This window comes from Pan paniscus, chromosome 21, assembly GCF_029289425.2.
Source record: "Pan paniscus chromosome 21, NHGRI_mPanPan1-v2.0_pri, whole genome shotgun sequence".
Classification (NCBI taxonomy): Eukaryota; Metazoa; Chordata; class Mammalia; order Primates; family Hominidae; genus Pan; species Pan paniscus.
Genome location: NC_073270.2, coordinates 792331 through 810696, shown reverse-complemented (window position 1 = coordinate 810696; position 18366 = coordinate 792331). Strand labels below are relative to the sequence as shown.

The 18366-nt window shown below is 39.2% G+C and overlaps 1 protein-coding gene across 8 annotated transcripts in view; it reads left to right on the top strand.

Annotated features, from left to right (window-relative positions):
• Positions 1 to 17408, top strand: part of LOC129394899 (phosphoglucomutase-like protein 5) — a 72871-nt gene extending 55463 nt beyond the window's left edge. For 3 of the 8 annotated variants that reach the window (XR_008622283.2, XR_008622282.2, XR_008622284.2), the window contains one exon: positions 10842 to 10972. Coding sequence is in view for 4 of the 8 variants with exons in the window: in XM_063601013.1 (XP_063457083.1) it covers positions 10842 to 10947 (106 nt within the window). In the remaining 4 variants the exon portion in view is untranslated. The other 5 variants (XR_010110991.1, XM_063601013.1, XM_055104762.2 and 2 more) reach the window with 5 other exon arrangements.
• The last annotated feature ends 958 nt before the right edge of the window (positions 17409 to 18366 follow it).

Genomic DNA, 18366 nt, shown 5'->3' with positions numbered 1-18366 from the left:
ATGTGCCTGTGGTTGCAGCTACTTGGGAGGCTGAAGTCAGAGGATCGCTTGAGACCAAGAAATCAAGACTGCAGTGCTCACTGCACTGGTGACAGACTGCAAACCTGGGTGACAGAGCAAAACCCTGTCTCAAAAAAAAAACAAAATATTCCTGGGTATTTTACATTCTGTGTAGATACGATAAATTAGATTGCTTTCTTTCTTTTTCAGATTGTTCACTATTGGTATATATAAATGCTACTGAATTTTGTATGTTGGCTTTGTATCCTGCAACTTTACTGAATTCACTTATTACTTCTAATAGTTTTTTGGTTTTTAAAAATAGAAGATCCTGTCATCTACATTCAAAGCGAATTTGACTTCTTTCTTTCCAGTATGAACACCTTTATTTATTTTTCTTGACTAACTGGCCAGGACTTCCACTTTATGTTGAATGAAAGTAGTGAAAGTGCACACCCTTGTCTTGTTCCAGATCTTAGTGGAAAGCCTTTTAGGTTTTCCCTGTTTGGTATGATGTCGGCTGTGGATTTGTCATATATGGCCTTTATTATTTTGAGGTATGTTTCCTCTGTACCCGGTTTGTTGAGGGTTTTTATCAAAAGGGATATTGAATTTTATTGAATACTTTTCAGCACTTACTGAAATGATCATATGGTTTTTGTTCTTGGTTCTGTTAATGTGTATCACATTTATTGATTTGCATATGCTGAACCATCTTTTCATCCCTGGGATGAATCCCACTTGATAATGTTGAATGATCTTTTTAATATCTTGCTGAATTCAGTTTGTTAATATTTTTTGTTGAGGATTTTTCTATCTGTGTTCCTCAGTGAAATTAGCCTATTGTTGTCTTTTTTTTTTTTTTTTTTGTGGCCTTATCTCGTTTTGGTATCAGGGTAATGCCCGCCTTGCAGGATGAGTTTGAGCATTCCTTCCTCTTCAATTTTTTTTTTTTGAAGAGTTTGAGTAGAATTATTATAGTTTTTCTTGAAATGTTTAATAGAATTCATCAGATCCTGGACTTTTCTTTGATAGGAGACTTTTAATTATAGCTTTGATCTTATTACTTGCTATTGGTTTGTCGAGGTTTTCTCTTTCTTCGTGGTTCAATTTTGGTTGTATATTTCCAGGAATGTATCTTCTAGATTTTTCAATTTGTTGGCAATTGTCTCTAATGATTCTTTGTACTCCCATGGTCTCTGTTGTTTTGTATCTTTTTTGTTTCTGATTTTATTTATTTGGGTCCTCTCTTTTTAGTTAGTCCTGCTAAAGTTTTGTCAGTTTTTTTTTTAACTAAACTTGTTTTGTTGATCTTCAGTAATGTTTTAATCTCAATTTCATTTATTTTTGCTCTGATCTTTATTATTTCCTTTCTCCTAGTAAATTTGGGTTTGGCTTGGTCTTGCTTTTCTAGTTCCTTGAGATGCTCCATTATTAGGTTGTCTTTTGGAAGTCTTTCAACTTTTTTGATGTAGATGTTTATTGCTATAAACCTCCCTCTTAGTACTGTGTTTACTGTATCCCATAGATTTTGATATGTTGTGTTTCCATTTTTATTTGTTTTGAGAAATTTTTAAATGTTCTTATTTCTTCATCAACTCATTGTTTATTCAGGAGCATGTTGTTTAATTTCCATGTTTTTGTTTAATTTCCAAAGGTGTTTTTTTTTTTTTTTTTTGAGATGGAGTCTCCCTCTGTCATCCAGGCTGGAGTGCAGTGGTGCAATCTGCAACCTCCACCTCCTGGGTTCAAGTGATTCTCCTGCCTCAGCCTCCCAAGTAGCTGGGATTACAGGTGTACACCACCACATCCAGCTAATTTTTGCATTTTTAATGAGACAGGGTTTTGCCATGTTGGTCAGGCTGGTCCCGAACTCCTGACATCAGATGATCCACCCACCTCAGCCTCCCAAAGTACTGGGATTACAGGCATGAGCCACCACACCCAGCCCAAAATTCCTCTTGTTATTGATATCTAGTTTTATTCCATTGTGGTCAGAAAGGATACTTGATATGATTTCTACTTTTAAAAATTTGTTGAGACTTGTTTTGTGGCCTAAAATATGGTTTATTTTGGGGAATGTTCCATGTACTGATGAAACGTGTATTCTGAATAGTTGAGTGAAGTGTTTTATAAATATCAGTTGGACCTATTTGATCCGATGTGTAGTTTGATACAGTGGTTTCTTTGTTAATTTTCTGTCTAGATGATCTGTTCATTGGTGAAAGTGGGGTATTTGATGTCCTCCACTATTATTGTATTACAATCTCTCTCTCTCTCTTTGTATCTATTAATGTTTGCTTTATATACTTGGGAGCTGAATTTCAGTCCATCAAATGTATTAATCAGTTCTAAGATTTCTGTTTGATTTTTTGAATAATGTCTCTTTGTTAAATTTCTCTGATAAATTTCTGAATGGAGAATTACCGTTTTGTTTCTTGTATTCTGGTTGTTTTGTAACTCTTCTCCTCCTTTCTTCCTGTCATCCTTTATGGTTCAGTGTCTTTCTCTGGAACTATGTTTTAATTTGTTGGGGTTTTTTTTAGTGTGTTTATTATAGGTTTTTACATTGTGGTTACCATGAGGCTTATAGAAAACATCTTATAGATATAACAAGTTATTTTAAAGAGATGACAGCTTATCTTAGATAAGCAGTCCCCAGTCTGTTTTGGCACCAGGGACCAGTTTCATGGAAGACAATTTTTCCATAGATCGGGCAGTGGGGATGGTTTTAGGATGAAACTGTTCTACCTCAGATCATCAGGCATTAGATCCTCATAAGGAACGCTCAACCTAGATCCTTCGCACTTGCAGTTCACAATAGGGTTTGCACTCTTATGAGAATCTATGATGCTAATGATCTGACAGGAGGTGGAGCAGGCAGTGCTGTGTGACCTGGTTCCTAACATGCCACGGACCAGTACTGGTCCATGGCTCAGGAGTTGGAGATCCCTGTCTTAGATCACAAAAAAAAAGAATAAATAAAAAACTTTAAAACAACCCTCCATCTTTAATTCCATGCCCTGACATTTTGACTTTTGTTGGTCTGAATTTACGTATTTTGATATTGCCTATCTCTTAACAGGTTGCTGTAGCTGTTAGGATTTTTGATAGATTTGTCTTCTAGGTGTCATACTAGAATTATGGGTAACTTATGGGTGGACTGCACATGACAATTACAGTATTTGAATATTCTGGAGGTTTCTATACTTGAGGTTACCCGTAGGTTTTATACCTTCAAATGTTTTCTTTTTGCACATTAATGTTTTTTCATTTCAGATTGAAGAACCATCTTTAACATTTCTTGTAAGACAGATCTAGTAGTGGTAAATTCTCTTAGCTTTTTCTGTCAGAAAAAGACTATCTCTCCTTCATACTTGAAGGATATTTCTGCTGTTTGCTGGATAAAGTATTTGAGGATAGCAGGGTTTTTTGGGGTTTTTTCTTTCAGCACTTTGAAAATATCATTCCACTTCCTCCTGACTTATGGTTTCCATTGAGAAGTGTGTTGCCAACTGAAGTGGAGTTTCTTTGTATGTTATATCCTCCTTTTTTCTTGCTGCTTTTAGTATCCTCTTTTTGTCCTTGACCTTTGAGAGTTTTATTATTATATGCCTTGGGTGTAGTTTTATTTGGGTCAAATCTGTTTAGTGTTTTCTGACCTTCCTCTGCCTGGATATTTTTCTCATATTTTGGAAAGTTTTCTGTTATTATTTATTGAGTAAGCTTTTTTCTACCCCTCACTCTTGCTCAACTTTCTCTTGAACACCAATAATTCTTAGATTTGGTCTTTTAAGGTAATTTTCTGTATCTTGTAGGCAATCTTTGTATAATATATTTCCATTCATTTTACTTTTTCTCCTCTATGTAATTTCAAAGAGCCTGTCTTTGGGCTGACTGATTCTTTCCTCTGCTTGATGCATTCTGCTGTTGAGAGCCTCCAATAAATTTTTCAGTTAGCAAATATATTTTTCAATTTCAAGATTCGTTTGATTTTTTATCACTTCGATCTCTGTTAAATTCCTCTGATAAGTTTCTGAATTGCTTTTCTTTGTTGTCTTGGAGATCCCTGAGTTTCTGTAAAACTGCTATTTTGAATTCTTGGTCAGAGAGCTCATGAATCACCATCTCATTAGGGTCAGTCACTGGTTCCTTGCTTTATACATTTGGGGAGGTCATGGTTCCATGTTCTTATGGATATATGTCTGTGTCTTTGCATTAAAGGATTTATTATTTATTCCAATCTTCTCTGTCTAGTCTGTTTTGGTTTTTACTGGTATGTTTGCTTAGAGATTATTTGTAATTTAGCTGTTGAATTTCTTACACATTTTTCCTGCTAGGTCACTGCCTCTTTTTCAGCACTAAATGGTACTTAAAACCCAGGTTTGCCTCTGTTCTTCTAGCAAAGGATCAGAGGATTGCCTGGCTGGAATGGGGGAGGTTCCAAAGGAGCTATCCCTGTGGTATGGAAAGGCTGGCTAGGAGTTCATGCCCAAGAGACCTGTGGAATCTACCTCCTACAGCGTAGTGCTGCCGAACAGCCACTCTGATTTGGCATCTCCTTTGGTTGAGTTACAGAGCGGAGCTTCCAGGGCTGGAGATGGTAATCCTGCCTCCTTCCTTTGTGTCCGGCTGTCCACAGGGTGGTATCTCCCTTCAGGCACTCCTGATGCTTCTCATGGGTTGAGGCATGGATAGGTCTCCTGCCAAAGAAGCCAAGATGGTAGGCAAGTTGTGTGTCCAACTTAATCTCACTTTTTCCAGTGTAGAATCTGAGTTGGGGGAAGTTTTACATGTGCTTGATACCAAGCAGACTGGGGGAAGGGTGTCACAGATATGAAAATCTGATTCTCTTACTGTCTGCTGGAGTTTTGTTTTGTTTTTTTGTTTTGTTTTGTTTTTACTTCTCAGTGGCCCCAGGAACTGACCGATTCTCTTTCATGAGTTCTGGGAGATTGCTGGTGATAGTCTCGTTGATGTATATTTATTTTGGTTATTCTGTGGGGAGAAGTGAAGCCAGCTTTCATCTACATTTTTAAAGTATAATTCTTATTTTGAGTGGCAAGAATCTGATTCCAGTATCCTGCCTTAGTTTTTATGCATTTTTGAAACTCCTACCATTGCATTTAGAACCTTCTACCTGGTGGAGTTTTTTTTTTTGTTTTTCAGTTCTGGAAGTATTTGATTTTTTGAAACAGTTGACATTCATATAAAGAACAAGGTTGATAATCAAGCCTGCTCTACTAATTCTGTGCAGTCTAGAAAAGAGTGTACTGGGACCGGGCGCGGTGGCTCACACCTGTAATCCCAGCACTTTGGGAGGCCGAGGCATGCAGATCACAAGGTCAGGAGATCAAGACCATCCTGGCTAACACGGTGAAACCGCGTCTCTACTGAAAATACAAAAAATTAGCTGGATGTGGTGGTCTGTGCCTGTAGTCCCAGCTAATCGGGAGGCTGAGGCAGGAGAATGGCGTGAACCCGGGAGGCGGAGCTTGCAGTGTGCCGAGATGGCGCCACTGTGCTCCAGCCTGGGTGACAGAGCAAAACTCCGTCTCAAAAAAAAAAAAAAAAAAAAAGAAGAAGAAAAGAGTGTACTGGTTAAGTACTGAGAAGCATTTCCTGTGTGTCATGTAAGTACTTCAGGCTCTTAAATGTGTTACTCCAAGGAATAAGGTTGCAAATACAGTTGCTCTAAAAACATATTATACCAGCCTGGACAACATGGTGAAACCCCATCTCTACTAAAAATGCAAAAATTAGCTGGGCATGGTGGTACACACCTGTAATCCCAGCTGCTTGGGAGGCTGAGGCAGGAGAATCACCTGAACCTGGGAGGCAGAGGTTGCAGTGAGCTGAGATTGCGCCACTGCACTCCAGCCTGGGCGACAGAGCGAGACTCCGTCTCAAAAAAGAAAAAAAATTACATAAAATTCCGAGATGCAGCTTTCTTATCTAAAAAGGATTTGCGCAAAGCCTCCTTGCAGTAAGCATATAGGTAACTAAGGTGACCACCTTACGTATATGCATCACTCATTTATGCCCTAAGTTCTCATTTGTTGAAACAATAGTGCCCTTACTCTAAATCACATAATCACAAGAGCCCTAGGGCTGAATTGCTCAGCTTTAAATGTCAGCGCTGTCATACTAGCTGTGTGATGTGAGCAAGTTCTAAAACTCCCTGTGCTTGTTTCTTATGTATACAATGGAGAGAAGGGGTAGTACTTTGTAGGGTTGTTGTGAAGTTTAAACAAGGTAATAACTGTTAAGTGTTTTTAAAAGTCCCTTGAATGTAACAATTGCATCAGTGGTAAGGTATGCATTTTTCTCATATGGCCTCTGAAATGAGGATGTGTCTTATAATGAATGTAATTTCTTAATAAGCATTTTATCATTTAGTGACATCTTTTCTTATTAGTAGTACTTAATGTTACACTTTGGGTGACATTTTATATTTCAATAACTAATAGTAAGAGGTCTGTTAACATTAGCTGCCATCAACATTACCATCAATATTATCATCAGCATTATCTTGTTTCTAACTGAGATAGTGGCATTTGATAGTTTAGCAGTGCTAGAGTATATATCAAATCTCAATTTTATCTAACTACTTGTTTGCATTGGTGTATTTTTATCAAAGTTCTAGTGTGCTGTTTTTCATATTTGTATCATTTTAGCTAATGTAAAGTATTTATGGGGTCAGCTCATGCAATGTTTCCGTCATTCATTGTACCTTACTTGGCGATCTACTAAAACATGCATCAGCATCCTTCAGTCTCCCGAAATAAATAGAGACAAAGACAAATTCTTTATTTTCTCTGTTGATGTATTTTCCTAAATCCTTTCGCAGGAGTGGTTTCTTTCTTAGCTAGGAGAACTAAGCCACCATTGTACCACTTAAGATTTACTGGTTTGCGCTGTCCTCTGAGGGAGAAAAGAAGCAATTTATTGATCTGTAACACAGGAATGGACTGTGGCCAAACATTTTCTGGTTTATACAATGCACCGACATAAGAATCTGCATAGCATTAAGAAGAATGAGCACTCACAATTTGAGGCCGCCTGTCAGCATGAATAATAACTGAGAAAAATCAATACACAATATACAACTGTTCTCTTTGCACAGACACTGCCAGGATTCACACCCAGTGACAGTGTCTTCTTTTTTTTTTTTTTTTTGAGACAGGGTCTCTCACTCTGCTGTGCAGGCTGGAATGCAGTGGCGTGATCTCGACTCACCGCAATCTCTGCCTCCCTGTTCAAGTGATTCTTGTGCCTCAGCCTCCCAAGTAGCTGGGATCACAGGCGTGTACCACCCTACCCAGCTAATTTTTGTAGTTGTAGTAGAGATGGGATTTTGCCATGTTGGCCAGCCTGGTCTTGAACTCCTGGCCTCAAGTGATCCACCCACCTCGGCCTCCCAAAGTGCTGGGATTATAGGCATGAGCCACCGTGCCCGGCCAACAGTGTCTTGTTATTTTACCAGTGATATGCTTATAGTTCCTAATTTTAGGCTTCCTCCTTATTTTGGTTTTATTGTTCAGTTTGGGGAAGGGTGGGAGGCACCAATTTGGATCTGAGAAAAAGATCTTCTGCCAGATGAAAGAGTTTCAATAACAGGAGAGGACCTTGGGCCAAAGTTTATTAAGCTTGACTAGGAAGATTCTGGGCACATCTCCATCCAAATACCTTGACACATACTTCATTCACCCCTAGCACATGCAGCTTGTCCCTTCTTGTCTTCTGTTTGCCTTCAAGGTTTTACATGGTGGTATTTACAAGCCGTTATGGAGCAAGAGTGCAAACACACAAGGCTAGCAAGGGGCCAGTAAACAGGGTTTGGCTTAGGGTTTTGTGGTTGTTAGCTTTTAAAAGCATACTTAGTTGAATAATTCCAGAAACTGGGCTTCTTTCCTTTGCCCCTTCATTTGCCCCTCCCTCTCTGGTCTTCCCAGTCTCCACTTTTTTTTTTTTTTAAAATAAAACTGCGTTTGTCAGAAATGTATAGACATTCACTCCTATTCTTAAAAGACAGTGTTTATCCCTAATGCCTGCCTTTTGATTCAGCCAGCAATGACTGTGCACACAGAGGTTATTGCTCTCCAAGTTCAATGTTGTGGACCTGAACCAGTGCCTCTGTTTCCAAGAGAAAGTCAGGTGATTACCCCTTCATCAGGGAGATTGGAGCCATCCTATCCTTCTGGTGTGTCACCAGCCAGAAACTAAGGATCAGCAGGGAGTGGATGGTTTAGAATCTCCTCTCTCCAGGTGAACACAATGCTAGTCAGTGTAGCTGGAAAAGCCACGCAGCGGGCAGGCTTGTCAGAAGCAATCTGTTTAAAAAAAAAAAAGAAAAAAAAAAAAGAAAAAAGGGTCCTTTTGAGTTTACACTGAGTTGCTTTCACAGTAGTTAGCTTTGAACTGTCGTGCAAACCCATTTAAACAATGAGGGAAATTTCACTAAGTGGCAAGAAATTCTCACCCTATGTGATCAAAGCAATCAGCCATTTCCTTTTCCTTCCTTTTTATTTACTTATATTTCTGACCCCTTATAATCTTCATGATTGTAGCCTGATAGTTTCCTTTTTTGAATAGCATTAAAAAAAATACCTTTTCTTTTCCCTGAGGGTTTTAAAGCAAATAAGACAGAAGGGGTCTAAATTTTTAGTTTTATTTTTTGAGACAGTCTCGTTCTGTCGCCCAGGCTGGGGTGCAGTGGTGCAATCTCAGCTCACTGCAATCTCCGTCTCCCAGGTTCAAGTGGTTCTGGTGCCTCAGCCTCCCGAGTAGCTGGGATTACAGGCGTGCACCACCAGCCCTGGCTAATTTTTGTATTTTTTAGTAGAGACGAGGTTTTGCCATGTTGGCCAGGCTGGTCTCAAACTCCTGACCTCAGGTGATCTGCCCGCCTCAGCCTCCCACAGTGCTGGGATTACAGGTGTGAGCCACCGCACCTGGCCTAAATATTTATTTTTAATAATTATTATTACAAAAGTAAGAAAAGAGCTAAAATCCATGATTTCATCACCCAGAGGCAACCACCACAGTGAACATTTTGGTATATTTACTTCTCATCGTTTAAATGTGTACATATACACATACATATTTTTAATAAAATTAGGTTTAGGATAGTATACAGTTTTGTTTTTCTTTTAGCCAACATACTTTGAATATTTTGCCTTATTAAAAACTTATATGATTTCAATGGCTGCATTAGAATTAGTGTATACAGATATTATTTTGGCATTCTGTTGTTAAGAGGTCATGTGGGTTTCTGAATTGACACTTTAATTGTCAACTTAGAATTTATTTCTCCCAACTTCTTCTGATTTCATGGGTCTAGAGTCAGAGTTTGGGCACAATGGAAATGGAATTTCTATATGTACTGTTGTTTACTGTTTGCTAGTATTTTTCGGAAGGTATTTGCAAAAACCAAAGGGGAAACGGTGTACTTTTTTGTATTTTTTTTCTTTTTTTGTTTTAAATTTTGTGATTGAAATATAAGTCTTATTATGGTAATCTCAGGTAACTTTTAAATAGAAATATCAATGTAAAATGAATATATTGCCCAATGTGGACCCCGGTGTTTCAGAACTATGTGCCATGCTCTATCATTTTGTTACTGGAAAGGGGTCTTAATCCAGACCCCAAGATCTTGGATCTCTCACAAGAAGGAATTAGAGGTGAATCCATAGAGTAAAGTAAAAGCAAGTTTATTAAGAAAATAAAGGAATAAAGAATGGCTACTCCATAGGCAGAGCAGGAGCGTGGGCTGCTCAACTGATTGTACACACAGTTACTTCTTGATGCTAAACAAGAGGTGGATTATTCTTGTGTTTTGCAGGAAAGGGGTGGGCAGTTCCTGGAAGTGAGGGGTCCTCCCCTTTTTAGACCATATAGGATAACTTCCTGACATTGCCATGGCATTTGTAAACTGTCCTGCTGCTGGTGGGAATGTTTTTTAGCATGCTAATGCATTATAATTAGCATATACTGAGCAGTGAGAATGACCAGAGATCACTTTCATCTCCATCTTGGTTTTGGTGGGTTTTGGACGGCTTCTTTACCACCACCTGTTTTATCAGCAAGGTCTTTGTGACCTGTATCTTGTGCTGACCTGTCTCATCCTGTGACTAAGAATGCCTAACCTCCTGGGAATTTAGACTTAAAATAAAGGTCTCAGCCTTATTTTATCTAGCCCCTATTCAAGATGGAGTTGCTCTGGTCCGAATGCCTCTAATAATTTGAAGTTTATCCAGCGGCACAGTGGGAGATAATGAATTTTTGTTTAAGAGGAGGAGGACTGACTGGATCAGATTTGTGCTTTAGAAAGGTGGTTGCATGTAAGAAAGAGGCGTTGGTAGAAAGACTTCGGATATCTCAAAAGAATTTCCATGAAGTTAATCTTTTTAAAAATGTAAACATTTGGTGCAATAATTGCTTTGAAATTGCAGTTGAATAAATGAACTTTTTGAACCAGAATTTGGAAAGGAAGATATGCTTAAAAACCAAAAATATTCTGTAGAGTGCTACACATTAGGAAGTCATTTGTATTTGGTGACCACTTTCCTAAAATAGTCTCATTTCTAGAGAACCAATTTTGTTTCCCATAGATTATTATGTGTAGAGACCCCTTTCAGTATGTAGCCACTGGTACATCCGTGGGTGTTATCTCCATACTGCCAAGTCCAATGCAGTCACCTCCTGGATCTATAGTCTTTCTCCCCCCATTCCAATTTCCTTTCTCTGTTAGCAGTCATCTTTGTAAACGGAAGTCTAAGATTTAGTGTTGTACATTTTTTAAATGATCCATTTTGATGGGGCTCTCTTTATTGTTTCAGGTTGAATGCCTTTGAGAACTTGATGCATAAAATTTGCATGACTCCTCACTCCTTTCTGAATCTCTCATTGGACTCAAGCCAGCATGGCTCACACCACAAAGGTTAACGGCAGTGCCTCAGGTAACCCTGTGCTCTGGAGTTTGTGTGTTAAATGTATGTCTTTTCTCAAACTAATTTTTTATTCTCTTTAATAATGAACGGATAATAGCAAGTTGCCTAGATAACTAGGATTTCAAAGCAATTTTCTGTCCATTGAAGTTTGGGTTTGTTTTGTTTTACTCTCAGAAAATTTGCTTTTATCTTAGGGTCTTGCACTGAAATCAGTTGAGTAAATTATTACCTAAGTCAATTCTGTTGAAGTGTTGAAAGACAAATGTAAATGCTGAATGCTGATGCAAATGTAATGTATACTCCTCTTGCACTTCTTTCTGAGGGATTGAATGAGGAGAGAGGAAATTAGTTTGTATGCTTAAAACCAATTCCTAGTAGCCACTCCCAAGCAGCTTTTGTTTGATGTTGCTAAACAAAGAGAAAGGAGGGAAGAGAAGTATATATTCTGTAAAATGATTCTCTTAGGAATATGCAACAAGCCATATTATGAATCATAAAGACCTGTATTTGTATTCTTATTTTGGTTATATTAGAGACTTACATAGTTTCACTTTCTGTTCCAATATTGCTTCTGTGAGATTCGGGAGAAATCTGTACACGAAATGCAGAGAGGATCCTCCTAAGAGACACATCACCATGGGGACAACCTGCCCAAAATGGCATGCCAAGTGTTCATTTCTTTTTTGAGTTATGTGCCAAATAGCTGAATTAGTGAGAATAGTAATTGTCTATGCAGAAATTTTTTCTGAGCGTCTGAGTCCAGAGTCCTACGTCTGCTGGCTCTGAACACCTTCAAATGACAACATTATATACTGGAGCAAGTGTAGAATTGGAGCCAGGAAACCTGAATTTGAGTCCTAGTTCCAGCACTAACCGTGAAATATTGGGCAGGGCTATTTCTCCACATGTAAACCATCGGTAAGTATATCCACCTGCCGGTTTAGGACCAGTGAGCGCACCAGAAACATACTTACAGGAGCTATGTAAGCCGTAAAGCACTTTTGAAGACAACAGCAGGAAGTGACCTCTAAAGTGGGCATTCCCAGCCCATGAATGTGACTTTTTATTCTAGCAGTCTCAGCTGCAAGCATCTCCTCTGGGTAGAACACTATAACCCAAACCCAGATAAACTCAGTTATTTGTTCTGGGATGACTGATCTTTCCCTGTCCATTCCATTTTTGACCTTTTTACTGCCCAGCTTCTTGAGACTTTTATAGATTCTGCTGTGGGACTGCTATCAATAATAAAGACATGAATGAGAATATCTAACATTCACTGAACACTTAAATGCACCATGGTGCCTAAAATGCTTTGCCTGCATTTTCATACTTAATCCTCACAATAATCTAATGAGATTAAGCTATTATTTTACTGTCATCATCATCCCTATGTAATGTCACAGAGAAGTTCGGGGACTTACTGTAAATGAAGTAAGAAAAATCAGAATTATGGGCAGTGGCTCACACCTGTAATCCCGGCATTTTGGGAGGCCAAGGGGGATGGATCACCCAAGGTCGGTAGTTCAAGACCAGCCTGGCCAACATGACGAAACCCCATCTCTACAAAAATACAAAAATTAGCCAGGCATGGTGGCGCATGCCTGTAATCCCAGCTACTTAGGAGGCTAAGACAGGAATGGCTGGAACCTGGGAGGCAGAGGTTGCAGTGGGCCCAGATTGCACTACTGCCCTCCAGCCTGAGTGACAGAGTGAGACTCCATATCAAAAAATAAAATAAATCAGAATTATGATGACTTTCTCCAGTAAAATATTTGATGAGAGAGGAGATTGAAACATTATGAAATTTCAAGTGTAGTGGGTGGGTTTTAATTCCCTCTGATGATGTGGTTTCCTCCCTTGCCCTCCATTTGCTTCCATTCACATGCTCAGGGGAAGGGGTGTTTAAGATTGTTGGTGCCTCAAGACCTCAACCTTCTTCCGGTGCCTTGGGCAAAATCCTTTCTTCATGGGTTTAGATACCTACCCCACTAATTCCTTTCCAACTTGGTTTGTTTTGTACTTACCTTTTTTCTTTGTTCCTGAGATCTAATAAGCAAGCTGTAACTTTTCCTTCCCACCTGGTATCCTGCCTAACAGGTCTGGGCATTGAGGTTGAAAGCAAAAGAAAGCTCTCTGATTTGTGACTTTCAGGGTGTCAGAGTATGAATTGTTACTGCAGACAGTTATCTGGACTGTGCAGGGGAAGATTTTTTACTTATTCTAGTCACCATGACCCATGTACATCTATAAGCAAATCTAATTAGAGACTCAACCATAAACAGTAATATATATACAAACATACATATATGTGTATGTGTCTGTATATGTATATACACACATAGTAATATATACATACATATATGTATATACAAACACAAATGTGTGTACACCATATATATGACACTCATAGAAAAAAAAATTTTTTTTTGAGATAGAGTCTTGCTCTGTCACCCAGGCTGGAGTGCAGTGGCGTGATATCGGCTCACTGCAACCTCTGCCTCCTGGGTTCAAGTGATTCTTGTGCCTCAGCCTCCCACGTAGCTGGGATTACAGGCCCATGCCATCACGCCCGGCCAATTTTTGTATTTTTAGTAGAGATGAGGTTTCACCATGTTAACCAGGCTGGGGTTGAACTCATGACTTCAGGTGATCTGCCTACCTCGGCACTTTGGGATTACAGGCATGAGCCACCGCACCCAGCTGAAAATTTAAAAGTATAGATGCGTGTTGTATTGTCTGAAAACCAAAACAAAAGCAAGAATTACTGGTGATAATACCACCTAGAAATAAATGTCTTCCTTTTTTTTATATAGTCGTCAAATGTTATATATTTCACATGGTTGAGAATATGTTAATAAAAATCATTCCTTTACCTTTTCCCACTTTGTATTACAAAAGAAACACCTCTCCAATGTTTAAAAAAATACTCAATGTAAGAGATGCGGGTTATAAATACACTTCTATGCATGTAAATAACATTTAGAGAACCTAGATGAAGATGAGATAAAGAGGGCTGCATGGCAGCTAGTGAGGGCCAATTACTGGTCTCCTATGAGAAAAGGATAAGCTATTTGGGTTTAGTAGGAGTTTCAGATGTGGAGTAAATTATATGTTTCTTCAATTTCCAAAAATTGCTGCTTGGGCTTCGTAGAGCATGAGGGGAAATTTCATGTGACGATGGAGTCAGGGCAGTGGCAGAAGAAGCACTTTCCATAGTCTTAGTAATAAAACAAGCAAAAGAGGAGCCTCTGGGAAAGGGCAAACCATGCCCTTGGCACAAAATACACCCGACAACTGATCATCTCAAGTTGACATCCCCATGTAACATTTAAATGGGATAAGGGGTGATTCACAACCTTTTATACTCTGACTTCCCCCTTGGAGTCCCTCACGGAGGCTGGGTAAAAGAAACTGCTTTTAAAATGAGCTATTCATTAATGCTGTAATTTGTAAAATGTATTATGCCACACTTCAGACATACAAAATGTGTGAAAGTTATATAACAAGCACCTTTGTACACACTAGTTAGCTTAAGAAATAAACCTTATTAATATAGGCCAGATATACATGAGCACCTACTATGTGCTGTTTTAGGTACTGGGGATACAGCAGTGAACCAAAGAGGCAAAAATTTCTGCCCTCAAGGATTGTACATTCTAGGGAAAGTTAAAGTCTCCTGTGTACACGGTTGCCAGAAAAAAAAATACTAAAAAAGTGTTCATTGTTTATCTAAAATTCAGTTTAATGGTGCTCTACTTTTGTGTGCAGCCCTACCTGTGTACCCCTTCCAGATTGCACCCCCTGCCCTTCCTTACCACCAGCCCATCAAAATCAATCATTCCTCGTAGTGTTATCTCTTTTTCACCAGATCCTCCATCCTACTTCTCTTGATTGGTACAGTATTGTTTTCATTAATTCAAAACATTTTAGGCCAGATGGGGTGGCTCAGACCTGTAATCCCAACACTTTGGAAGGCCGAGGAGGGAGGATTGCTTGAGGCCAGGAGTTCAAGACCGGTGTGGGCAACATAGCCAGACTCCATCGCTACAAAAAAATTTTTTTTTAAATTAGCCAGGCATAGTGGTATGCACCTGTAGTCCCAGCTACTCAGGAGGCTGAGGTGGGAGGATTGCTTGAGCCCAGTAGTTTGAGGCTGCAGTGAGTTATGATGGTACCACTGCACTCCAGCCTGGGTGACAGAGCCAGACCCTATCTCTAAAGCAAAAAACCAAAAACATTTTATTATGGTACTGCTAACAGTACTGCAGTGTCTTTTGTTAAGGAGGTAAGAGCATCATAAATTGCTCTTGACTGTTCTCTCATAGCCAGCTAGGAAGTAAATGGTGATTGTTGGTTAGGAAAATAGCTGTGTTTCTTTGGGGTATAGGGATGAGGCAGTCTGCTTTTCCCCCAAGTTTCTGAATCATGTTGTAAACTGAATGCACTGATTGATAACTCTCTAAACACTAATGTTGTGAAACTTTAATTAGAGCTTAGATATGCTTTAGAAGCCAAATAACAAGTGGCTTATTTGTGAAAGAAAGATAATAATAGCTATCCTACCTTCTTCACAAGGTGGTTGTGCGGGGAAAAAAATAATAGCTGTAAAAACACTTTTTAAAACATAAAGTGCTGATCATATATCAGGGGGATAGCACCATTCCCCTTGTTCTCTTGTCCTTGTCATGAGCCGCTGATCAGGAAACATCCCAGGTACCCTCATGTCAGGCCCTGCTGGACGCCATGATATTGGGGCCAGAGTTGTATTAACATCCTCATTAAACCCAGTTAAATGATATAAATGGATGAGCACTGGGAGGTGACTTTTTATGCCTGCTCTTATCATCTTTATTTTTGCTAATAGTTGCCTTCCCCAATTGATTATAGCTTTTCCCTCATGCTATTTCTTTTTTTGCAGCCTGGATATATATTTTTTGAGACAGATACATATTTATTTATTAAAGATGCTTATTGAATTGCATTAAAACGTTATTTAGGCTGGGCACGGTGGCTTACGCCTGTAATTCCAGCACTTTGGGAGGCCGATGCAGGTGGATCACCTGAGGTGAGGAGCTCGAGACCAGCCTGGCCAACATGGTGAAAACCCGTCTCTACTAAAAATATAAAAACTAGCTGGGTGTGGTGGTGGGCGCCTGTAATTCCAGCTACTCAGGAGGCTGAGGCAGGAGAATTGCTTGAACCCAGGAGACGAAGGTTGCAGTGAGCCGACACAGTGCTACTGCACTCCAGCCTCCATGACAAAGTGAGACTCCGTCTGAAAAAAAAAAAAAAAGAAAAGTTATTTAAATTAATGATAACATAAAATTTGATAGGAAACCAGAAGAGAAGAATTACTCAAAATTCCACACTAGGTCTTATTTTTAGTATTGATTTTTCATCCTTTTCAGGCTAACAAACTTAAACACAGTTTCAATAAGCTTTTATAATTTGGATATCAGCTCTTGACTTTAACATTCTTTGCATTTTTCCAAGTCTTCATGGAAAATAGTTTTCAAATTATTATTTTCGATGACTGTATAATATTCCTTATGGTGTTTCTAGCAGTTGAATTATTCTTTTTTTGTTTGGATGTTTGGACTGCTTCCACATTTTCCCTATGGTAGATGATGTTGCAGAGAACATCTTACCTGGTCATTTTTCTCCTCCTTTTTTATTATTTCCCAACAATTTCAAAGAAGCAGGATGACTGGGTTAAAGAGCACAATGTTTTCATGGCTTTAGTAACTGTTGTGGGGCTTGAATCTTGTTATCTTGGTCAGTTATTTGGCTCCAGCTTTTGTCTCTATGCTGATCTTAAATGAGTACAAAGGCCACTGATAAGACCGGGTCAGCCAGACAGAGCCAGACTCATGGCAGGGTAGGCAGAATGCTGCAGTGCGGGGCACCCCACTCTCGCTTGTGTAAATATTTTTCTGGGCAGGAGCGTTTCTCAAACAGAACTCTGAGCCCACTGTGGTGAACCTGATAGCAGGAATTACGTGCTATTTGTCAAGTATAAGACTAGTTTGCAGTGACTGGTCTGGCTAGAACCCATCTGGTGTTTTCTGAGATCATCTGTGAGGAAACACACAGCACAGCAGAGGCAGTGTGCCCGTGGTGGTGAGTCTTAGACCTGTCAACTGTGTTAGCATTACCCCGAAGGCAGAGAGTTTGCTGATTAGAAACTATGGCTGCTTTAATTCATGGGTACCCTCCGTGACTTTTCAGGGTCTCCTGGTTGAATGAATTTGCAGAAGGATTAAAATGTGTGTTCTTATTTGTGCTTTGTATTCTCCCATAAGTAGTGTGTTGGAGACTATTAGAATAGCTGAGAGGGTAAAACATAAACACATAGGTAGGAGCCTGACATAAACACATAGGTAGGAGCCTGCCATAAGCACGTAGGTAAGAACTAAAAGGGCGTGTTTTCATTTCAGTTGTCCAGCCTTCCTTCCATACTCTCAGATGACAAAACACAAGTTGCTGAGCTCACGCAGCTAATGACCAAGCCAGAAGTTGGACATGGAGAACATTTTTCCTTTGTTCAAGGTTATTTATTATGTTGACATTTAAAATCAGAAGTGTGATATCTGTGAAGTTCTGATTAAACAGATCAAGTGAAAAGGATGTATTTCAGAAAACTGCATAAAACCCTAAAGTACAGTGTTGAAAAATAAAACATCCTCCCTGATAGGGATTATGTTGGTAAGTTACTTTTTTTCTTAGTATGGATTATTTCAAATTAATAAACATATTCTTATTCCTTTATTTATTGCATCATACAGCTTCTTCCTAGTATTAGTGTGTTTAATAATTGCATTTAATTAGATTATGCATTTCAACTTTCAATGAAACTGTAGTTGTTAGTCTTTTGAAGGCTAATTTCACGCTGAAATTTATAGATGAAATAATTTTCTTATAGTGGTGGTGTTTGAGAAGATAATGTAACTGCTTCTTAGATTTCAATTTCATAACCCTTAAAATGTTGGGACCACCTACAAATGGGGGACACCCTGGGTTTTGAAGTCTTGCCTGTGTGGTTAATCAGAACCTCAGAATTCACCCAGCCCCCGGAGAGGTTTTGAAAAGCCCCTCGCTCATCAGAGCTTGCTTGTTTCATAAACTCTTAAGGCTTTGTTTTAACCTGTAGCCAGCTTCACCTTATAAGCTTTCTTGCTCCAAGCCTTGAGCCAGTCATAATGGCTTAAGCATCAGATTTCAGACAGGCGATTAGCTCTCCAGCTAAGCCAAGAAAGGATGATTTATCTTCCAGTGAGTACCAGCCTATTTGAGTGTAGGAAGGAGAAAAATCTGTGCTCCTGCTCCTGGGTACTGGGCAAAGAAACCCTTTGGTTGGGGATTTTGCCTAGTACCAACTTTATAGGTGCCAACAAGAAAGAAAGAAAAAAACACA